The 22,500-nt window shown below is 56.5% G+C and overlaps 6 protein-coding genes across 6 annotated transcripts in view; 3 read left to right on the top strand and 3 right to left on the bottom strand.

Moving 5' to 3' along the window:
• Positions 1–2,892, bottom strand: part of PTSG_04040 (uncharacterized protein) — a 7,875-nt gene extending 4,983 nt beyond the window's left edge. The window contains exons 1-8 of the mRNA XM_004994880.1: positions 2,573–2,892; positions 2,113–2,260; positions 1,796–1,905; positions 1,415–1,567; positions 1,133–1,174; positions 756–832; positions 388–551; positions 46–179 (exon numbers count right to left, since the gene is read on the bottom strand). Of these exons, the coding sequence (XP_004994937.1) occupies positions 46–179; positions 388–551; positions 756–832; positions 1,133–1,174; positions 1,415–1,567; positions 1,796–1,905; positions 2,113–2,260; positions 2,573–2,704 (960 nt within the window). The 5' untranslated portion in view covers positions 2,705–2,892. The remainder of the gene's footprint in view (positions 1–45; positions 180–387; positions 552–755; positions 833–1,132; positions 1,175–1,414; positions 1,568–1,795; positions 1,906–2,112; positions 2,261–2,572) is intronic.
• A 342-nt stretch (positions 2,893–3,234) lies between these two features.
• PTSG_04039 (uncharacterized protein) lies at positions 3,235–8,887 on the top strand (the record flags this gene model as incomplete). The annotated part of the gene is made up of 9 exons (XM_004994879.1): positions 3,235–3,343; positions 3,559–4,895; positions 5,072–5,201; positions 5,467–5,592; positions 5,787–6,379; positions 6,595–6,905; positions 7,171–7,420; positions 7,651–7,881; positions 8,063–8,887. 9 exons carry the CDS (start codon positions 3,235–3,237, stop codon positions 8,885–8,887), a joined length of 3,912 nt encoding a protein of 1,303 aa, XP_004994936.1.
• A 180-nt stretch (positions 8,888–9,067) lies between these two features.
• PTSG_04038 (uncharacterized protein) lies at positions 9,068–13,334 on the bottom strand. Its single transcript, XM_004994878.1, has 11 exons — positions 13,258–13,334; positions 12,952–13,044; positions 12,467–12,637; positions 12,224–12,280; positions 11,866–11,998; positions 11,497–11,583; positions 11,084–11,179; positions 10,682–10,860; positions 10,152–10,360; positions 9,777–9,942; positions 9,068–9,535 (listed from the first exon to the last, which is right to left on the bottom strand). Exons 1-11 carry the CDS (start codon positions 13,272–13,274, stop codon positions 9,340–9,342), a joined length of 1,404 nt encoding a protein of 467 aa, XP_004994935.1. The 5' UTR covers positions 13,275–13,334; the 3' UTR covers positions 9,068–9,339.
• On the top strand, positions 13,293–18,404 carry PTSG_04037 (uncharacterized protein). Its single transcript, XM_004994877.1, has 14 exons — positions 13,293–13,736; positions 14,026–14,142; positions 14,425–14,561; positions 14,856–14,925; positions 15,075–15,393; positions 15,798–15,893; positions 16,076–16,151; positions 16,354–16,429; positions 16,578–16,681; positions 16,897–17,093; positions 17,271–17,422; positions 17,577–17,650; positions 17,850–17,943; positions 18,114–18,404. The coding sequence occupies exons 1-14, from the start codon at positions 13,356–13,358 to the stop codon at positions 18,150–18,152; spliced, it is 1,932 nt and encodes a 643-aa protein (XP_004994934.1). The 5' UTR covers positions 13,293–13,355; the 3' UTR covers positions 18,153–18,404.
• A 240-nt stretch (positions 18,405–18,644) lies between these two features.
• PTSG_04036 (uncharacterized protein) overlaps positions 18,645–22,500 on the top strand; it is a gene marked incomplete at both ends in the record, with an annotated part of 3,954 nt that continues 98 nt past the window's right edge. The window contains 6 exons of the mRNA XM_004994876.1: positions 18,645–18,704; positions 18,928–19,183; positions 19,388–19,494; positions 19,677–20,693; positions 20,738–21,210; positions 21,374–22,500. The exon at positions 21,374–22,500 is cut by the window's right edge and continues 98 nt beyond it. Of these exons, the coding sequence (XP_004994933.1) occupies positions 18,645–18,704; positions 18,928–19,183; positions 19,388–19,494; positions 19,677–20,693; positions 20,738–21,210; positions 21,374–22,500 (3,040 nt within the window). The remainder of the gene's footprint in view (positions 18,705–18,927; positions 19,184–19,387; positions 19,495–19,676; positions 20,694–20,737; positions 21,211–21,373) is intronic.
• PTSG_04035 (uncharacterized protein) overlaps positions 22,294–22,500 on the bottom strand; it is a 1,766-nt gene continuing 1,559 nt past the window's right edge. The window contains exon 4 of the mRNA XM_004994875.1: positions 22,294–22,430. The gene's annotated coding sequence lies outside the window, so the exon portion shown is untranslated. The remainder of the gene's footprint in view (positions 22,431–22,500) is intronic.

Genomic DNA, 22,500 nt, shown 5'->3' with positions numbered 1-22,500 from the left:
CAAAACAAACAACAAACAAACAAGCAGACACGAATGCTCAATCACCTGTGCAAGCTTGTCGCGGTCGTCGTCCGGCATCATGACGTAATTGTAGGGCAAGCCGTAGCCAATTGGATCGTACGAGCACAGCGCATTCAGCAGCGAGCGCACAATCACAAGCGTGTTGCGGTGCGACCCGCCTGTGACACACGGCACACACACACACGCGAAAACACACACACACACAAGTCGAATAAATGAGACAGCAGCAAGGCTTGAAGTGGTCGCCTGAGAAAACATCACCCACGCCCACCCCAGGCGCAATCCCCTGCCAGTCAACATTCAAAACAAGCACCATCCAACAAACAACATTCAACATACAACGTTCAACGTTCAACGTCAGCGGACCTGCGACAAAGGTGAGCCAGGGGTCGGCACGCACATCCAGGCTGTGGTGGTGGTGATACAGCGGGCGGGAGAAGCACGCCAGCAGCAGACGCAGCAGATCGCACCGCCGCTGCACAAACTTGGGCCGCTCTGCCGACGCTGCCTTCGCCTCAACGCCCGTGTACCTGATACGCCGTAGTGGGAATTGGGGGGGGGGGCGTAACGGTGATGTCAGCGAGAGTGAGTATGTGCATGTGTGTGTGTGTGTGTGTGGTTGTCCTAAAAACGCGCTATTCATGTGCTGTTCATGCATGGTTATTCACCGTGGAGCAGACACAACCACCACCACCACCAGCAGCGCATGCGAGCGGGCATGTGGTGTGCAGCACCAGGTGAGGTCGAGGGCGTGGATGGCGGCGAGTGGACGGCAGGCGACAGGATATGTTGAGCCAAACGACAGCGACCGCTGTTGCGCATGGGGAAGTGGGAGATGTGCACGTGAGATGAGCACATGGACGCGCGTGGGAGACGCGAATAAGTACATTTGTTGAAGCAAAACGGGGGGGGGGAGCATCACCACACGCACGCACGCACGCACACACGCACGCACACGCACACGCACACGCACACACGCACACACACACGCACGCACACACACACACACGCACACACACACACATACGCACGCACGCACACGCACGCACACACACACACGCACACACACACACACATACGCACGCACGCACACGCGCGCGCAAACACACACCACGTTCTTGAGGACGCTGTACCCTGGTGCGAACATCAGATCCTGTTGAAGGTGATGATGTGCACACGTGTGGTGAGCATGCATGCACGCATGTACGCAATGAGTGCACGGGCATGCGTAGCAAATCAGAGCCCATACCAACCAGCAATGCCCAAAAACGAACAAGGCACGCCAACAACACATCTTGTGTGTGTGTGTGTGTGTGTGTGTGTGTGTGTGTGTGTGCATGAAAACAGGTGTGGCTTGTGTAAACCACATGTGTGAGTGCGTGCTTGTTCGCACCAGGACGGCCATGAGGAGGGTCTCAAAGAGGGCCGGTGGCGGGTTGGTCGGCATCTCGGCCACCTCCAGGTCCGCTTGCCGCTGCAGAATTGCCTCCTGCTTCACGTTGTCGGGGCATCCTTTCACATACCCGTCCTCAATCGACCCTTCCGGCTGATGTGCGTATGCGTGCAGACGTGCAATGTGGGCATCATAGTGCTTTGCGTGTAAGCTCAACAGGCAGGCTCCACACCTCCAAGGACAAGAGCGCATGCGGTGGTGTTCTAACTTGTGTCACGTTTGCACGCGTACATGTGTGCATGTAAATGCACGTGACTGTGCGTGTGCAGGCACGTGAACGCTGTCAGCGCTGAGGTTGAGCGCCGTCAGAATATGGCGTACCAGAGAAACGGCGACGCCAATGGGGGTGGCGGTGAGCCAGAAGTCTTCCCACGACGGGTCCTCGAACATGATGGGAAGCACGCGGGTCAACAGCCGCACGATGTTGCCCACTGCAACGAGCAGCACGCAGAGCCGCAACGGGAGATTGGCGGTGCCACGCCTGTGAGTGCGTGCACATACGCAAACAAGTATGTGGCGCCACGACTCGTACACAACGGAGAATATACAGTGGTGCAGACAACGTGCAGAACGTGCACATCACACCACACAAAGCACACCAGCTCATGACCTGCCACAGCCGCCGCAATTCGACCCACCTTGGACTTTTGCTTCCTGGCTTGCCACAGCGCCCTGTCGCGTGTGCGCCGCCAGCGTGACAACTGCGCGGCGAATCAGCGTTGCAAGGTTCTTGGGACACTTGGACCGCACTTCCCGCAGCGCATCAGACGTGAATGCCTTGTACAGCTGTTGCGTGAGTGTGTGTGTGTGTGTGATCGTGTGTGTGTATGTGTGTGTGATCGTGTGTGTGTGTATGTGTGTGTGTGTGTGTGTGTCGTTGCGGCACGATCGGACTCACAATTCTTCAAGCGAGCACACCAGCAAACAAGCACACAAGCAAACAAGCACACCAGCAAACAAGCAAACAAGCAAGCAAACAAGCATTTGCATTGCCATCTCCAACCCCAGCCACAACAACAACCACAACTCCAACCACAGCCAACACCACAACCGCAACTTCGACTACAATCACACAATCACAACCACAACACGCCGAACCTCTTCGTTTGTGATGGCCTCCTCTGTGGGCCAGAACTTGGACCAGAAGGCCTCATCCTGCATCTCAATCACATCCACGCGCGAGGACAGCTCCTGCGCCGCACCAGCCAACACGCTCGTTGCACCTCCCATGTTGATGACGATGGTGTCTTGTGTCTTCTCTCCGTTGCTGGTCTCTGCTGTTCCTTGTCTGCGTTGTCCTTTCCCTCGCTTGCTTGCTGGCTTTTCTTCGCTTTGCTTGTTCCTCTCTTTCTTCTTTGCTGCTACTCTCTCGATAGTCAAAGTTGCCTTTGTGGAGTGAATGGCAAAATTTGCCTTTGTTGGATTCCACGAGAAATTATGTGGCCGTTGCCACATCCAGCAAAGCGCACCACCACGCAAGCCAGCCATCAAATCACGGCCAGCCACACAACAACACCCAAACAAAAACCAACAGCCACCGCGCCAACGGCACCCATCCGCGCACAGCGCAAACAAACCACCAACCCACAAAACAACAACACACACGATGGACGAGCCACAGTCGCAGGCGGTGGAACAAAACCCTGCCCCTGCAACGCCAACTACAACAACAACAACACCCACCACCACCGCCAACAACAACAACAACAACGGTAACGATGATGAAACGGCCGGTAGTAGCAGCGACAACCGTGATGCCAATGCAGAAGCACCGCACACAGACGCTGTTTCGCCTGCGAGTGTACCGGCTCCGGCACCTACAACAGACACACCACTACAGGAGCCTGGCGGGCAAGATGCCACTTCGACGTCGGTCGTGCTTGCAATCCCGGAATCAACTGTGCGCGCAGCAGCCCAACTCTTGCAACAACGCCAGCAACAACAACAACAACAACAACAACAACAACAACAACAACAACAACAACAACAACAACAACAACAACAACCACAAGCACATCAGATCTCAGCCCCGCCTGCGTCTGCCGTCGCCTCCAGTACGATTGCATCCTTGCCCACTCTCCCAGACATCCTGCCGCCCTTGGACATGTCTCGCAACTCCGGCCCTGCCGCCACATCCTCCTCCTCCTCCTCCTCCTCCTCCGCTGCTATCACCACGTCCTCTACTCCCTGGCTTCCGCACAATTCGGGAATGCTGAGCCGTGGGCCAACGACATCGGGCCTGCATCACATGGGTCTCGGACACGCAGACAACAGTGGAGGCAGCGGCACCGGCAGTAGCGGCTCGCACCGCATCCCATCCGTCTACGCCATGTCTGGCTTATCAGGAACCCAGCCCGCTCATCTGGGGACGCAACACCCTCACCACCACATGGTACAGGACCCGTTTCACCCGTTCCTGTCCGCGCCGTCTTCATCCACCAGCGCTGGCGCCACCTTCCAGGACACGCACGCTGCCGCCCAGCAGCAGGCCATCGACCTTCCCTATGCGGCCTCCCTTCCTCAACAACAGCAGCTGTTGCTGCATCAACGCCTGCGCATGCTGCAACCCGCGCTTGACTCGCAGCTTCTGCCCGGGTTTGATATTCGCCTCCCTCCCGTCGGTTCAACAGCAGGACAAGACACCTCACACCAACAGCAACAGAAGCAGCAGCAGCAGCAACAGCAACAACAGGAACAACAGCACCTTCTTCAGCACTTGCTTCATCAGCACCAGCGTTTGTTGCAGCAGCAGCAGCAACAGCAACAAGAAGACCGAGACACCCAGCAACAAGGTGAAGGGGACGTTGAGCAAGCAACAGCAGCGGCAGCCAGTGTGTCGCGAGAAGAGCGGGACAAGGCAGAGGACACGCGCGAGAAGCAGCCGGAGAAGCAACAACCCAAGCAGCGCCAGCAGCCAGCCGGCAAGCAACGGCAAAAGCAACAGCAGGAGCAGCAGAGTGGCGACGTCCCGTCCTCGGCCGCAGCAGACAAGCAGCAGGGCAAAACCAGCGATGGCGGTGGCGGTGGTAGTGACAGTGGTGCCGCCGAGCACAGCACCGACGATGACGGCAAAACTGCTGCTGCTGCTGCCACTGCTGCTGCTGCCACTGCTGCTGCTGCCACTACCGCTGCTGAGAGCGCGGCCAAGCCACCAAGCCTGCGCCGCAGCGCGCAGAGAAAGAAGCGAGTAACTCCAGACAAAGTGGAGCGCAAGTGCCCGGCGGAGGGGTGTAGCAAGACGTTTGACCTTGTCAAGCGGCTGAAGGAGCACATCAAAACGGAGCACGCCAACGCACGCGAGTTGCTGGAGACGCTGAAACCCGCAGCAAAGACGCACCACTGCCCGTTTTGTGCAAAGGCATACGCCTTCAAATCGGGCCTCTTCCGGCACATCCGCGAAGTCCACCCGCACCGCGCAGACGTAAGAGCAAGGCACTCTTGTGTGCGTGTGTGTGTGTCTGTGTCTGTGGGGGGTCTGTTTCTGCGTGTGTATACGTTGTGTTGTGTCTTGTAGGCTTGCTACATTTTGAAAGTACACACCAGCGAGAGCATGTTGCAGCTGCTCATGTACGTGCTGTCACCACCGTGCATATTCAGGAGGTGATTACACCAAAGCACGATGCGCGCTTCCCCTGCTTCTTCTGCGACACGGTCCCGTTCAAGTCTGTCACCTCCTTCATTCAACACACCCGCGAGCAGCACCCAGCCCAGTTTGAGGACTCCATTGGTGGGTGTGTGTGTGTGTGTGTGAGTGTGTGTACTCATGTGTGTGTACTCATGTGTCTTTGTGTGTGTGCACATGTGTGTATGTGTGTGTGCATATGTGTGTGCACATGTGTGTATGTATGTGTGCATACGTGTGTGTGTGTGTGTGCTTGTGGAGCTGTTAGTGCTGCATCCAACACATGATACAATGTCACTGGATGCTTCACCTCTTCCTTCAATTCCTCTTCACTCGCCTCCTCTTTCCCCATCCCTTTCGCGACCACCAGACTACACTGTGCGCTATTTCCCTTCGATGGACGCGTTTTCGGACTGGCTGCGCCACGAACAAGACACGACGTACACGGAGTATCTCCTGCGGTACAACCACACCACAGACTCCTACCAGACCTGGGGTGAGTCTCCTTTTGCGTCTGCCTGCTTATGCCCATGTGACATGAAGCGCTAACAACACACGCATGTGTCTGGCGTATCCCCGCATCCACACGCGTTCACACACACGCACACACACTCTCTCCCCCCTCTCTTAATCTCACCCTCACACACAAACACACACACAAACACACACAAACACACAACGCATCAACAGACAATCAGCGTGTCAAGGTTGTTGGGCGGCGGTATCGCGTGTGTGCACGCAACCGCCCCGCTCCCTCACAAACGCGCAACAAACGCCCGCGGCGCAAGAAGCTGCCCAAGGGCGTCGGTATGTGCCTTGCGCGCATGTGGATCGACATTGCAGACGACAAGCGCGTGCGTGTGCGCTTTCTGCGCAACCACAGCCACAAGTGCACGCCCGAGCACACGTCCATCCCCAAGAACCTGCGTGACTTCATCGCCACGCAGATTGCCGCGTGCATCCCACCCGTGAAGGTCCTCAACAACCTGCGGTCGGCGTTTGCGGGCACGGAGCGTGCAGCTCTCATCACGCTGCAGGACATCAACAACATAGCTCGCACGTGTGTGCGTGCACAGCTTGACCACGACGACTCGCAGTCGCTGATGCAACGCCTGCACGACCTTGCACACCACGACCCTGGCGCAATCGTGAGCCTGAAGGCGCCTGGCGAGCCCGCATTCCGCACGTTTCCATCTGTTCAGGGCATGCCCGTCACCGCCGACTTTGCCGCTGAAGATTTCGTCCTTGTTCTTCAGACGGCTTTCCAGAAGCAGCTCATGAAGGTGTGAGTGTGTGGGTGTGTGGGTGTGAGTATCTGCGTTTGTGGGAGGGAAAGCGCTTGCTGCGTATGCTTTTGGGTGTGTGGGTGTCAAAGTGTTTATTCATCCCCCCCCCCCCTTCTCCGTAGCGTTTGAAGTTCAAAACACGAAGCCACGTTTTCTCTGCCTCACTCTCCCAAATTCAACCAACAACAACACTGCCCTTTCATGTCATGCAGGAGTGTGGGTCGCGCGGGGTGTTCCTTGCTGTTACGGCGCAGAACAACAAGTACCACTACCCGACAATGACGCTCGTTGGTGAGAGCCCTGCCGGCAATGCAGTGGCGCTGGCACACTGCATCTCCAACAAGAAGACGGCAAGCACAACCCGCCTCTTCTTCGCCAGCACCACCGTGCCACTCGGTGTCAGGCCGCACACATACCTCTTCATGAACGAGCAGACGGATGCCGCGGATTTTGAAATTGCGCGCGAGACCTGGGGCGCGTCTGTGAGGCCGCTTCTCTGCACGTGGGCACACGGCGATATCTGGTGCGCCTTTCTTGCTCGTTGGCACGTTTTCTTGCTTGCTTGTGTGCGTGCGTGTGTGCGTGTGTTTTGTGCTCGCGTGATGGAAATGTTGGTCAGATTTCTGAAACAAATCTCCAAGTCCATACACTAAAACCCTGTCACCTCCCCCCTTCTCTCTCTCTCTCTCTCTCTCCACTTGCTCCCCTGTTTGTTCGTTTCTCTCAACCCGCATGTGCGTGTGTATGCGTGTGTGCGTGTGTATGCGTGTGTGCGTGTTGCTCCGCAGGCAAACAGAGGCCACTGCTCGGGCGAGCACGCCTCACCAAGGCCGCAAGGCGTTCAAGGCACTTGTGCATCTTCTTCGCGCACAGAACCCGCAGGCGTTTGAGGCGTCATGGGATGGGTTTTGCCGGCTGTGGAAGCCAACGGAGCCCGACCTGGTGGAATGGGCGAGTGAACACATGTACGAGAAGCGGACGCTGTGGGCCCGCGCTTTTCGCGAACCGAGCGACCCCTCCACCGAGAACATCCTCAGCGTGAGTGGCAGGAACACTGTGTGTGCGTGCATGTCTGTGCGCGCGCGCGCGTTTGTGTGTGTCTGTGTGTCTGTGTCTGTGTGTCTGTGTGCGCGCGCGTTTGTGTGTGTCTGTGTTTGGGAGGCAGCTCGTCTGGAGATTCTTACCCCATCGTTTTGCTGATTGCTCACAACCAGTTGCTCTCCTCGTTTCCACCACCAACATCATCACCAACATCATCACCATTGCAGGAGTACCAGGCTGCTGTGCGCGAGACGGCGGTGTGCGATACGGCCGCGGCCTCCCTGGAGCAGCAGGTGGAGAGTCTGTTCAAGCTGGACACGTGGCAGCAGAACCTTGCCAACCGCGTTCGTGAGGAAGGTGACAGCGTGGTGTTGGCGCTCAAGGCCGCGCAGGCCATTCGCGAAGGAAAGGTCATCAGCCCCCTCAACATCGAGCAGGCAGGCCCGGCACTCTTCAAGGTGTGGTGTGTGTGTGCGTGTGCGCTAGTCACCTTAACAACAAACAAACTGGGTCGGAACGTCGCATCACCTTGTTTGCAAAGCATAGCTCTCGCCTCTCCATAACTGTCTCTTTCCCTCTTCCGCCTTACATGGCCTCACACGCACGCGTACATTCACGCTCATCTTTTTTTTTTTCAAGGTGAAACACGATCAGTCGAACACGACGGTGCACACGGTGACACGCCAGGCCGTGCCGACCTGCATGCACTGTCGCGTTCTTCCGTGCATCCACGTCTTTGACTGCACGTGCTTTGACTTTGCCGTCAGCAACACTGGCGTGTGTCAGCACACGGGCGCCGTGTATTCGCTCATGGTTGAGCGGACCGATGCAGGCAGGAAGAAGCGACGCGCCAAGCAGGACAAGGACACCCAGGCCCAGTCGCAGCAGACAGGCGAGGGCCCACAGGCCCCTGATACTGCTGCGACAACTGCTGCGAGTGATTCAGCGAGTGATGGGACCCCGGCTCATCCACCACCACCCCTGATGACGCCACAGCCGCAAGGGCAGCCTGCACAGAGCCCTGCCGTTCAGGGCCAGCACGTGCCGCAGCCGCACTCACAAGCACAAACGCCCACACGCAGCGAGAACGACAGCGGTGCTGGCGTTGGCGGGGACAGTGGCGTGCAGGAGTCACAGCCACAGCCAGGGCCACAACCTCTGCCACAACAGCAACCGACCCAAGCCCACAAGCAGCAGCAGGAACGGCAGCAGCAGCAGCAGAGCCAAAGTGAAAAGCAGGGAGGAGAACAAGCGACTGCTGCGAGCACTGCTGGTGCCGAGGGCAACACGAGCGGCAGTGACAGCGGGCACAGCAACGAAGCAATTGGCGCGGCCGGTGCCACCGTAGCCACGTCGCCTCAGCAGCCAGTCAATGTCGTGGTGGACGAAGCACATGCTAGCACGGAGACTGGCACGGAGACTGGGGAGCCGCCAGCCAAGCGCGCGCACACCACCACCGAGTGACGTGCTGCACGTGGTGTCCGTTTGCTGTGTGTGTGTGTGTGTGTGTGTGTGTTGTGTGGGTGTGTGTGTGTGTGTGTGTGTGTGTGTGTGTGTGTGTGCGTTTGCTCTTCGTCTTGTCGGTGACCTGATGCTGTGACATGTGATGTGACATGACTTGCCATGTTGCCCTGTTGGCTTGAAGCTTCTCTCATGTTTTGTGTTACGGAGCAGTTTATGTTCTGCTGCTTGGACTCTCACCAATAGAGAAAAAGAACAAAATCACGTTGTTGCAGCACGTGTAAGAATAGGACAAAGCAGCAAAGAAGCAACGCAAACACCAGACCACATAGCACAAACACGATTGCCACACCACAACCAGCCGCATACGGCCGTGAAATTTGACTCATCAAAACGCCACTTCAACAAACAAGTGCGAGTGCGGGGAGTGGGCGGGGCAGCAAGCCTCTTCCCGTCTACTGCAGCGTGCTTGCAAGCTCCTGGCCCACAACGCCCTCCACAATGCGCTGCACGTCGCCCTTGCCCGTGACAGCGGGGCGTTCGCGCGCAACGTGCTTGAAGCGCTCGTGTTCATCAGGTGTACCGTTGTCGAGGAACGTGCCAACAATCTGACCGTCGCGCACCCACACGGCACCATACTTCTCGCCCTCACTGCACACAGGGAGAGGGGGAAATGGGGTGTGAGCGGTGTGGTGATAGGGGTACGTGTGAGTGTGCATGTGTGAGTGAGCGAATGCACATGTGCGTGCATGCGTGAGTTGGGGAATGCACAAATGAATTCAACTCAAGTTGGTGCGACGAATGAAAAGCACAGACACACACACACACACTTGCACAACCGCAGAAACGCACACAACATGCAGACACACACACGCACACACGCTTGACTTACGCCAGGACGCCAAAGTGCATGATGTCGCCCTCGTTGACGCCATAAAACTTCCAGTTGAAGTTGAGACAGCGGCTGTAGAAGTATGGTGTGTAGTCGTAGGCCGGAGCAGGGCGCCCGTCCTCCTCCGCCAGCAACACATCCACAATGTGGCGCGCAGTCTCGCGCGCTGGGGGTGGTGGTGATGATGATGGTGGTGGTGAGAAAGGTGTCAATAGAAGCGGGAAGTGCGTGGATACACACACGGATGAAAACAAACACGAAAAACACAACCCACAACCACACACACACACACACACACACACACACACACACACACACACACACACACACACACACACACACACACACACACAACCCACACACACAACCACACACCGTTCTGCACGTGTTCCTGGCGGACGTGCTTTCCGCCCTCGAGAACGAGCGGGAAGGCGGCAATGTCGCCAATGGCATACACGTCCTGTGCGGTCGTGTGCAGCTGCCCGTTCACCTTCAGACCGCCCGCTGTTGTCTCTAGCTTGCCATCGAAGAGGGACGTGTCTGGGCGAGCTCCAATACCAGCAACCACCAGGTCGCACTGCACGCTGCAGTCAGCCAAACACAAAGCGTGCATAGTGGAGGATGGTTTGGGGTTAAAACAGAGGGAGGGAAGGTGAGAGGAGATGCAGTTGAGTGCAAGAGTATGTGCATGTCTGCTGCAAGACTTGGCCGTGGCAAACGCGCTTCGAAAGTGGGCGTTCACGACCATACACACAGCATGTATGTCTGTGTATGTTGCACGCGTAAGCAGATTTAGTAGCACACACATACACACAGACACATACACACACAGACACGTACACACACAGACACACACATAGACACACAGACACAAACACACACATACAATTCACATTTTTACTCACGTGCTGCCGTCATTGAGGATGGCGCCAGTGACGTTACCCTGTGCATCATGCTGGAGGGACTTGAGTGTTCCCTTTGCAAACGAGACACCGCGATCTGCAAACGCCTTTGCGTACACCTCCGCGAGCTGCGGAGAAAACAGCCGGTTCATCAGGCGGTCCTCCGGAAACACCATCGTCACCTGCAGTTGCGCGCACGTGATGTTGCGTGTTGTGGAGGGGGGGGGGGTTCAATGGGATGCAAGGGTTGTCAGGGTGATATGAGAATCAGATGAAGGTGACGGTGTCGGCATTTGCACGCGCGTACGTGCTGACAAAATCGCACTCGCTGATAACCTCACATCCACGAACACAAATGTACACATGCATACATGTGTACATGTCCACACAAGCATACACACGCACCTGCAGGCCATTTTCGATGAGCTTGGCGGTGACCTCGGTGCCAATGTACCCGCCGCCAATCATCAGCGCATGCCCACCGCGGTGTGAAGCCATCGCCTGTGCGTACGTTGCGTGTGTGTGTGTGTGTGTGTGTGTGTGTGTGTGTGTGTGTGTGTGTGTGTGTGTGTGTGTGTGTGTGTGTGCATTGTGTGTGTGTGCATATGTGCATGCGTGTATGGTGTTATTGTGTTATTGTGTGTGTGTGCGTGTGTGATGAGTGAATACGATCGAGGAGACGCCTGACAAGGCAAGGATAACACACACACACACACACACACACACACACACACACACACACACACACACACACACACACACACACACACACACACACTCCACACGGACCTGACACCCAATGCCGCATGTTACCACACCTGTGACAGGCGCTCTGCGTCGGCGAGGCTGCGCAGGTAAAGGATGTCGCCACGGTCATCGACTTTGTCCGCAGGGAGGTGAGAGGACTGCGAAGATTTGTGGGGGGGGCGGAGCAGAGAAGACAAGCGTTGAAGATATGACCAGCCATCTGCCGCACATGCTGTTTCAATCACCGCTCAAGGGGACGACACACACGCTAATAAACACACATTCACACACAAACACAGACAAACAAGCAAACACACTACTGAACACACATTCACACACAAACACAGACAAACAAGCAAACACACACCCACACACACGCACACACACACACACACACACACAAACACGCACACAAGTTCCCTTCCCTGACATGTGTGTACCTCGACGCCTGTGGCGATGATGAGCTTCTCAAAGGAAATGCTGTGCCCGCGCGCCGTGGACATGACGTGGTTGTCAAAGTCAACGCTGGTGACGTCTTGCTCGCCAAGCCACGTGATGCCATGCTCCACATACCTGCCAGTTGTGCGTGCGTGCGTGTGTGCACCGGGAACACGAGGCAAACACGTTCAGTCGCACATGCACAACGTGACACAAGCGCGCAGATGCGCAGATGCAGACAGAAACATGCAATCACAAACAGATCCATTAACACAAAGCACACACATAAACACAAAGCACACGCAAAGCGCGCAAACTTACGAACGCACACACGCACACAGACAATAACAAACAACTAACCAGGCTTCATCTTGGGGCTCGCCCCCAGTGCCAACCGTGGTGTGGAAGCCCGGGAGCCTGTAGCGTGTTGCATGGGTTGGCGGCGTAACTGCCCGTGAGCGAGGTGTGCCTCAGAACGAAGAAGCGCAGCAAGTCCAACAATCACGGTGGAAGGCAAGGACAATTCTCCAGCACGCGGCACAGGCACTGCTGGGTTGTTGTGTTGAGGAAACGGTTGTCAGGGCACGTGCACGGTAGGCGCACCGAGCTGGCTTTGAGGCGTTGAGGAAGCCCTTGGAAAGCGCGGGCCGCTCAAAGGGAGGTGCGGTGTCGCGCGAGATGAGGGCAAGCTCGTCCTTGCCCCTTCCTTTGTCTGCAAATGCCTTGGCCACATACCCGGCCGACGTGCCGCCGCCAAGGACGACGTACTTGAACCTGCAGGTGTGGGTGATGATTGTTGTGATGAGCAAGCACATATTAGGTGCGTTTGCGAACCATGGGTGGCGTCAGCATGGGGGAGCCGGCGCCGTTCCCACTGCAAACACACAGAGAGAGAGAGAGAGAAGTGGGGGATAGAGGGAGGGAAGGACAGAAGGAGGGAAGGAGAGAAGGAGGGAAGGAGGGAAGGGCAGAGAGAGGGGTTACACACACACACACACACACACACACACACACACAAGCACACACGCGCGCACACGCAGACACACACGCACACACGCACGAAAGCATGCACCCTCGCTGGAACCCACTTGTCCATGTGGCTTGCTGTTGAGAGCATCCTTTTTGGCTGAGTAGAAGCAGCAGAGGTGTGCCGGAAACAGGAGCGAAAGAGAAATGGCATCCTGTGGACACGGGCGGATGCACGACGAACACAGCAAGAAGAACCAGCCAGCAGCAGCAAGTTCACCACCATTGTTTGCACAGAATACAAAAGAAATGATGAGCTGCCCACCAGCAACCAACCACTGCACCCGAAGCAACCAAACGCAAAGCAACGCACACATGCACACCAGCAAATGTCATTTCATTCATGCATCCGCAATGTCTTGTCTCACCTGCTCCTTGTCATCATTGTTGCTGCCAAAAGAAACGACGGCGGGCGAGTCCTTCTTGGTTGATTTTTTTGCTGTCGCCAACCCAGGACAAAACAGCGATGGCGCACCCATCGCGCTCAGCACCAGCACCAGCACCAGCACGGCACGTCAGCGCTCACGCTCGGGTTCGCACGGAGATGCGGCTGTCGCGGGATGGAGCGGAGCTGAAGCACACGCGAAGGACGGCGGGGAAGGTGACGTGCTTGGCGTTCTCCAGCGCAGGCTCCTTGCTGGCCACAGGCAGCGATGACAGCACCGTCCACTTGTGGGACGCAGACACCGGCGACATCACCTTCGTTTGTCGCAAGCACCGCCGCGCCGTCTGGTCCGTGAGCTTCTCCCCTGGCGGCTCCCGGCTGGCCAGCGGCGGTTGGGATGGCCACGTCTGCATCTGGGACCCCTGGACCGGAAACCTTGTTCACCACCTCGAAGCACACAACGTGAGCGCCTGTGACAGACTTGCTGTATTTGAAGGAAGTGGCGATTCATGACAGCATGGATCAACTCCCAGTCATGAAGTGGCGGCGAGACCGATGCGTGCACGCAGAGAAGCGCAGGCTGCAATGCTGCGTTGCTCCTTCTTGTATTTGGGGCCGTCCTTCACATGTTCACGCCTTCAAATCGCCGCTCCATGTTTGTGTTGTTTCGTTCTCTCCAATATGTTGTCGTGATTTGCGTCCTTGTGTCGGGTTGGCTGTTGCTTCTGGGGCATGCATGTTCGCCCACCAGGGACCCGTGTGGGCTGTGGTGTACAGTGCCAGCGGAAGCATCCTTGCATCTGGTGGCCGCGACCAGCGCATCATGCTGTGGAATGCCAACACTGGGCAACTGCTCGACTACTTTAAGGTGCCGTGCACTCGCACGTGTCTCTTGCCTGCAAGCATGCATGCCTCTGAGCGTGCTTCTTGCCACCTCGCTTCTGCTTGCCAGACACCAGATCTTGCCTGCTTGCTTGCTTGCTTGCCTGCTGGCTTGCAAGCAACGCAAAATGTGGCGACAATGATGTTGGACCAAGGCTGACACGCATTGGGCTCGCCTTGCGTTGTTTTCTTTTCGCTGCTCCATGCCGGTGTCAGTCTTAGCCTAATACCACGACACACACCACACCTGTGTTGTTGTCGTTTGCAGCATGGAGTTGTCCACCCAATCTACTGTGTGGCCATCAATCCTCAGGACACGCTCTTAGCAGAGGGTAGCATGGACAACACGGTTCGCCTTTGGTCGCTGGATGAAGATTCAAACATCATGCGCAAGCTTGAACGAAGGTGTGGCTCCGTCGCGTGTCGTGTTTTGTGTGTGTGTGTGTGTGTGTGTGTGTGTGTGTGTGTGTGTGTGTGTGTGTGTGTGTGTGTGTGTGTGCGTGTGTTTTGTGTGCGTGTGTGCATATGTGTGTGCTAGTTGTGCATCTGCGCTTGACCTCTGCGAACGTGTATCTACATCTGCGTTCACCGTTGCTTCCTTCCTCACATGCTTCCTTCAATTTCGATTTTGTCTGCCTTCCCCCCCCCCCAAATCATGTTCACCTCGTTGCTTTTACACCATCTCTTGTCACTGATCAGCGAGAAGATGGCAGCACAGGCTGCGACACGGACGTTTCAATCCCGGGAGGGCCAAACCGCGCTGCGAAAGGTGTGCGCACGTGCGCTTGCTGCGCTGCGTCAGTTCACCTTCGCACTCACACTTCACATCTGTTGCTGCGCGCCTGGCATCGTACGATTTTGAGTTACGACTCACAACCCGTGCTTCCTCACCTTTTAAAAATGTATGCATGCACGCAGGCAAAGGCCAAGGTCCGACAGAAGAAATTCAGCTTCTTTGGGGCGGAGGCAGGGCGGGAAGAACACGCAGACTCGCGTGCACGTGAAGCAAGCCCCATTGGGCAAGAGCACCCTGTTCGGGTCTTGACACGACACACAGGACCCGTCGTCTCTGTCGCCTTCTCCCTGGATGGCGGCATGCTCGTGTCTGCCTCGCACGATCGCACGGCCATCCTGTGGGATCCAGCTTCTGGCAACGTGCTGCACGTGATCAAGAGCGCCTCCAACTCCCCCGTTTGGTGCTGCGTGTTTTCTCGCGACTCGACGCTGCTTGCATTGGGTGCGTGCGTCTGTGTCGTGTGCGTGCATGTGTGTGTGTGTGTGCGTGTGCGCGCGCGCGCCTGTCTGTCTGTGTGTGTGTGTGTGTGTGTGTGTGTGTGTGTGTGTGTGTGTGTGTGCCTGTCTGTCTGTATGTATGTGTGCCTGTCTGTCTGTCTGTGTGTGTGTGCCTGTCTGTCTGTCTGTGTGTGTGTATGTATGTATGTATGTATGTATGTATGTATGTATGTATGTATGTATGTATGTATGTATGTATGTATGTGTGTGTGTCTGTCTGTACTTGCACATACCCCATGCCTCTCTCCTTGCCTTCCTTTTCTTCCCTACTTTGTGTTTTTCCATCATCGTCTCCCTGATCGCCACACCACGTTGATGTGTGTTTTTGCTTGCTTGCTTGCATTGCAGGCACGGGAAGCGGTGCCGTTGAGTTTTGGGACCCGCAGGCACCAGACACGCTGTTGCTCAGCTTCCAGGCCCATAAGAGCTACATTGGCTCCTGCGGTATGATGAACGAGCTGAAACATGACAGCGTGACAGGCACCGCACTGGAAGGAGAAAGCGAGTGCAATAATGCTGCTCATTGCTTTGAGTTTAGACGTTTGTTGCGGCGATGCAGCTGCCCCAGTCTTTCCCATCTCATTAGCTTTGTGGTCGTTGTTTGTACTACTTGTGTGCGTTGACAGCGTTTTCATCGGATGGACTGCTGCTTGGGACTGGCTCTGATGACAAAACATTCCGGCTCTGGTCACTCTTGTCCCCGTACGTGCACCTATTTAGCCACGTGCCCGTGCATCCTCTAGTCTCTGCGTGCTGGCTTGCTCGTCATTTGTACATGTGTGTGTGTCTGTTTGTCTGTGTCCGTATGTGTGTGTGTGTCTGTCTGTCTGTGCCTGTGTGTGTGTGTGTCTGTGTTTACTTAATGCTCATTGAACGTTCGTGTGTTCCTTCGCGTGATCTGCAGGCCCGATCTCCTCAAGCTGTGTCACGACCGCATCAGGAGAGAGAAGCGTGAGCAAGAATTGGAAGCTGCACGACAGGTGCGCATGCGTAAGCCGACATGCAATGTACTTTGAATCTGTTTGCGTAGTTGCTTGGTTTTTTCGTTGGGTTTGTGACGACGCCACAAGCGGCTTGCTCGCCCATACTTAACATGCCGCTTGTGGTTTGTTGCTGACAACTGCGCAGCGCGAGATGGAACAGCTGGAGCAGCAGCGGAAACAGCGAGCGATGAAGCGTAAAGAAGCACAACAGCAAGCAGAGGACCTCTACCGCCAAAGCGTCGAATCTAGGTGCGTGTGCACTTGTGTGAGTGCACTTGTGTGTGTGTGTGTCTGTGTCTGTGTGCACTTGTGTGTGTCTGTGTGTCTGTGTGCACTTGTGTGTGTGTGTGTCTGTGTGTGTGTGCGTGTGTGTGTGCGTCTGTCACACTGGCTGCTGCCCCTCTTCCACGCCCTCCATGCTTTCTCCTTCAATGCTCAATGCGTGTGACCTCGCATACGTATAGTCGCGCCTCAACTGGATTTTCTCGCCTGCGGGAACACACGGATGCATCTCGCACGCCAACGACCGCTCGCTCGGAGGCAGATGACGACGACGACGCCGCCGCTGATGAGGAAGACGAACTGAACCGAGCACGTGCCGCTGCACTGCGGGAGCTAATTCGCCTGAAGCAACAGGCTCTCCAACGAGAGACAAACGCAGGTGTGTGTGTGTGTGTGTCTGTGTCTATGTGTGTGTGTCTGTGTGTGTGTGTGTGTGCGTGCTTACGTGTGTGTGTAAGAATCTGAATGTGTTCTGTTGACGTGCATGTGTTTACGTGCGTGTGTGAGCATCTGCGTGCGTTCACGCGCGTGTCTCGCGTCTGCCTCCTTCATGCAGTGGCGGCGATGCAAGAGGCCATCCACAACAAACGGGAGGAGCTTGCACGGCAGACTCGAATGGAGGTCCATCGCCTTGCTCTCAGGAAAGATCAGGAGCAGCGGGGCATGATTGGCGGACCAATTGGGGTGGAGCCATCCAAAGATTTGGAGGTGCGTCACGCCGGGATCCGTGTGGGTGCTTGCTTGTACGCAAGTGCATTGTGTATTGTGTGTTGTGGCTATTGCGCGATCAGGTGCTCGCTCACCCACTTGGCGTACACCGTTGCTGTACTCCCTCATACTTTGCCTCTCTCCGCGCACACAGTATGTGGATGCGATTCATCGCAGGCTGCAGCAACTCTACAAGCGCGTTGGACGGGAACCTCGCGGCAACACCACGTATGTCATCACATCAGCTTGTGCTGTGTGTGTGTGTGTGTGTGTTCATGCTTTGCTGTGCACGTGTGTGCGTGTGTGCGTGTGTGTGTGTGTGTGTGGTTGTGTTGTGGATGTTGCTGTAAGGTGTGCGTGGCTGCGTTTGTGCACCTTTGAGATTCACATTCGAGTGTTCTGTTTTGCACTCCGCTCGACAACACAGGACAGAATTGGCGTTGGAAGGCGAGCTTGTACCAGATGATTTGGAGCGGCAGGCTCAATTCCAGCAAGTGCTGCTTCGTACCCTCGACTACCAGGTGCACCTCTGTGTGTGTGTGTGTGTGTGTGTGTGTGTGTGTGTGTGTGCGGCAATGTGTATGTATGTGTGTGAACGGCAGTGCGTGTGCATGTGTGTCGCTTGCTGTGAGTTCCGACTGATTCACAACTCTCATGAACACACATGTGGCGTGCATGGAACACTTTACAGGAGTACACACCTGGCGTATTGCCTCAGCCATGGGGTTGATCAGCCAAGAGCCGGGGGCACGCCGATTCTGATCACTGCCGCCACCACCAGGACTCATCCACACCGCCACCTTATGTTGTACACACGAGTGTCCATGTTTTGTCCTTTCGTTTGCGCCTTGCTACCCTTTTCTGTTGGAAAGCTCAAAAGCTGGCTGGAATGATGCTTTGTTTTGGCGCCAACATCCTGTGCTATCCGTTTTGGCGCGAAAATCATTGTCATACATAAGTGTTTCAGTTCAACAACCAAGCAAAAGAAAGCAGACTGAGACAAGCCAGTGCGCGCGAACCTTTTGTGCTTGCGCTGAGGCCACGATCAACGACAACACACCACACACACACTCTCTCTCTCTCTCATACATGCACACACGCACGTACACAGGTACACACACACACACATACGAGCACCATTTCCACAATTCCAGCTTCTAGCTAGCCTCTCCAGCGCAGTCCCCTCCCCCACCTCGCTCTTCGAACCCTGCGTGCGCCAAGGATGGAGGCAACCTTCGTCACGACATCTTTCCTGGTCCAAGGACACGCCAAGCGATGGGAGGTGCGCTTGTCTCCTTCCCTCGTGTGGCGTTCACTGTTGTTGCTGCTTGTCTTCTGGTACAAGAAAGCAAGCTGTCCTGCGCCCGTCCGCACCGTCAACAGGCCAGCACCTCTCTCACCATAGCTCAGCCCGTGGTATTGTTCTCCCACTCACATGCCCCTCACCCCTGTGCCTGCCCTCCCGTCCCGTTCTCACACACCAACTCATGTTCCCATGTTCCCAGACGTTTCCCGCCGACAGTATCTGCGTGAGCCAGAATGGCTTGGTCTTCCGCGACAGAGCCACAACGGCAACCATGCATGCCATAGCGTCGTCTGATGCCGCGCAGCACCTGGTGGCCCTTGGTTTGAAGAACAGCGCGCGGATCGAGTGGCGCGCGGACCCTCAGAGCCCACTGGCCTACAAAGTGGAGTTTGCCACCCCGTCTGAGTGCAAGGAGTTCCTTCATGTTGCCGCGGACATGTTCCCAACGGCTTATGGTCAGTTGAAGCGGGGAGCGAGTCAGTGTGCAGGGAGATGGTCCTGGATTTGTCGCGCGGAGGTGAACGTCATGTGAGCGTGTTTGGTTGTTCCGACGTTTCATGTTCAGGCCCCCCTGTCTTCCTTTCTCCTTTTCAATCAGGAACACTTGCTTTCACTCATCGTTTCGCTTTCTCACACTTGCTTCTGCCGTCGCCTGACAGGCGCCACAGCCGCGGAGGCCAAAGCAGCGCGGAAGAAGCTTCGCTTTCACCAAGGGCAGCCCGTGTGCCAGGATTCGCAGCTGGAGGACTCACAGCCAGAGTCACAGGTGAGCAACCAAGTTTGTGTGCCTTCTTGTGGCTGTGATGTGACACCACTTTGCAAGGAATGCCTGAGCAAACGACGCACCGTGTTGCCATGTTGTCCTCTGATCTAGGGTGAAAAGGTGTACATGGCTCTTCTCTTCTCACTCGCTCACGTGTGCTTCCTTGTTCCCAAACGTGCACGCAGACGGCATCGCAGTGGGTGCTTGGTTCGGATGTTTATGGGCCACCGAGCAGGGCTCCATCATGGCAGTTGACGAGCCAAATCTCAAACCCAACGTCAGCGCATTCCAGTGAAACACAGCACACAGCCACGACGAGCACATGCAGCACAGTGTCACAACCGTTGGCAGCGGCAAGAGAACCGGCGTTGTCCGTTGGCCAAGCGCAGGTGCCAGCAATTCAACAACAACAGCAACAACAGCAGCAGCAACAACAACAGCAGCAGCAGCAGCAGCAGCAGCAGCAGCAACAGCAGCAGCAGCAGCAGCAGCAAGTGCAGAGCAGCTCGGTGTCAGCACCAAACTCCATGTCTTTGTTGTCTCAGACGCCAGACAGCAGCACACAAGAACCGGCTCATACGACAAATACACTGGGCGAGCTTGAACCCTCATCTCTTGTGGAGGACACGCAGCTGGCTGAGTATGATGCGCGAGGAACGTGGTTTTCGCAGGAGTTACCACTGCAACACAGGCACCAGCAACAGCAAGCGCAACAGCAACAGCAGCGAGTGTCCGACGCCAACACAGCCACAAACACATGTTCGGCACCAGGAGCGCAGCAAGTAGCACGGCCAACGGCAGCACCAGCGTTGCAACAATCACAAACAGGGCTCACACCTCCACCAGCACAACAACAACAACAACAACAACAACAACAACAACAACAACAACAACAACAACAACAACAACAACAACAACAACAACAACAACAACAACAACAACAACAACAACAGCCACCGGCTGAGCAGGAGGAATCTGATGATGATGACTCCGACACGTCCACCCAGCCGGGAACGCCGTCACTGCTCATGTGCGGTGGCGTCGACGATGGTGTCGGGGAGCCTGCATCAACAGCACCGACAACGTCAACAACAGCAACATCAGCCACCAGCACGACTGCGCCGACTGAAGTAATGCAGGCGTACACCACAGCAGCAGTTGAAGGCGCACTGGGTCGCACAAGTGAACCAGCAAGAGCTGTTGTAAGCGCCAGCAACAGCGACCAACCAGCACCCGCCACCACCAGCACATCCGCGAGGATACATCCAGAATTAGCCCAAGATCACTCTCACGACAGCAACAGCAGCAGCAACAGCAGCAGCAGCAGCAGCAGCAGCAGCAACAACAACAACAACAACAACAACAACAACAACAACAACAACAACAACAACAACAACAACAACAACAGCAGCAGCAGCAGCAGCAGCAGCAGCAGCAGCAGCAGCAATCAGGATCGAGTCACGGCAACTCCATCAGCACCAGCAACGCCACCGCGACCAACAGCGTCGAGCAAACCGAGGAGGGGCAGACGCAGGAGCAGCGAAGCACGGGCTGCGTCACGACGCCGCAGCAGCCGCTTGCAAGAGGTGGCAGCAAGCCAGCCACCAGGCGGTGCCCAGGACCAGCAAAGCACCACGGAAGAACACGACGAGCGGCAGCAGACGCAAACAGACGACAGTCCGCTGCAGCAGCGAAGAAGCTCCGGCGAAGCGCGCAAGCGTGGGCGGCCAGCAGGAAGGGGAAGAGGAAGGGGAAGGGGAAGAGGAAGGGGGCAGCGAGGGAGGGGGCAGCGAGTTGCGGGACCAAGCGGGCGTGCCGGGCGTGGAAGCTCAAGATTAGTGGAGAGGAGCGCAGGTAGATACACACGCGCACGATCACAAAGCCGCACGGACGAAGCAGCTACCGCCAACAGCACCAGCAGCAGCAACAAGGCTGACAGCAACAGTGAAGGTGGTGGCGAGGAGAGTGAAGCAACCGTGGCAAGTCAGCCAGCCAAGTGGCTGATCAGTCAGCGTGGGGGCGGTCGCAGGGTGAAGAAACTGCTGCGGCCGGGCAGCCGGCAAAGCCGCCGCCTGCAGCAACAAGCAGTGATGCAGTTGCAGCAGCTCCAGGAACTGCAAGCGCAAGAGGAGGAAGAGCGACAGCGTCAGATGCAGCAAGAAGAGGAGAGACGACAACGCATCGAACGTCGGCGACAACTGCAGCAGCAGCAGCAGCAACGAAAGATGCGACAGGCACAGTCGGCAGCGGCGACAAGTGCGGCGAGAGAAATGGAAAGCCAGCCAAGTCCTAGGACAGGCGCACACACAACGGGCAGAGCGGCCGCGCGCAACGACAGGCAGACACCCGCGCAAACCTCGAGCACCACAGCGACCGTATCGACGCAAGCAGCACCGCCAACGGCGCAGGGAGCTTGCACAAGCACCGCTGCACCTGTCACAGCCACAACTGGAACACAGGCGAGGCCGGCGAGCACACCAGCACAAGTAGCAAGCAACAAGAGCAGCGGCAAGAGCAGCAGCAAGGGCACCACGACTACAGCAGGACCGACTGCCACGATGACAACGATAAAGCCGACAGCAGCAATAGCAGCATCAGCAGCAACGCCAGCAGCAAGAGGAACAACAGCAAGTTCCTCTGCAGGCACGACCAAGCCGAAGAAGCCAGCGGCAAGCCGTCGAACACGCGGGGTGCAGGTAGCGGTGAAGGCGCCGACACGCACATATGGCGTGCAGGCGACAGCGGGCAAGGCCGGGTTGCCCGAGGATGGGCATATGGCGTGTGTGCGGGAGCAGGGTCAAATGATGAGTGAACTGCGTGGCGAGATTGAAGGCATTTACTCGGAGTGTACAGCAGGCGGCGGGTTTGAGGTTGGAGAAGATGACATGCAAGAGCTGCGCAAGTCATGGATGACGGTGCTGGCTGGTCCCACGTTCCCGCTGCTGGTGGACATGTGCAGCAGGGTTGTGAACAAGGGTGATGTTGGTGGTGGAGATGCAGGTGAGAAGC

The sequence above is a fragment of the Salpingoeca rosetta genome, assembly GCF_000188695.1.
Source record: "Salpingoeca rosetta unplaced genomic scaffold supercont1.9, whole genome shotgun sequence".
NCBI classification, from domain to species: domain Eukaryota; class Choanoflagellata; order Craspedida; family Salpingoecidae; genus Salpingoeca; species Salpingoeca rosetta.
Note: the sequence above shows the minus strand (reverse complement) of the source record. Positions and strands in the feature narration are given on the sequence as shown.

Bases quoted from the DNA above. Each gene is read 5' to 3' on its own strand.
- PTSG_04038 (XM_004994878.1), bottom strand. The intron at 10,361-10,681 runs GTGAGTAAAAAT...GGCTGACTGCAG, and splicing joins ATCCTCAATGACGGCAGCAC to CGTGCAGTGCGACCTGGTGG. The intron at 9,943-10,151 runs GTGTGTGGTTGT...CACCACCCCCAG, and splicing joins CCAGGAACACGTGCAGAACG to CGCGCGAGACTGCGCGCCAC.
- PTSG_04037 (XM_004994877.1), top strand. From the start codon at position 13,356: ATGGCGCACCCATCGCGCTCAGCACCAGCACCAGCACCAGCACGGCAC. The intron at 14,926-15,074 runs GTGTGCGCACGT...GCATGCACGCAG, and splicing joins GCCAAACCGCGCTGCGAAAG to GCAAAGGCCAAGGTCCGACA. The intron at 17,094-17,270 runs GTGTGTGTGTGT...TCCTTCATGCAG, and splicing joins CCAACGAGAGACAAACGCAG to TGGCGGCGATGCAAGAGGCC.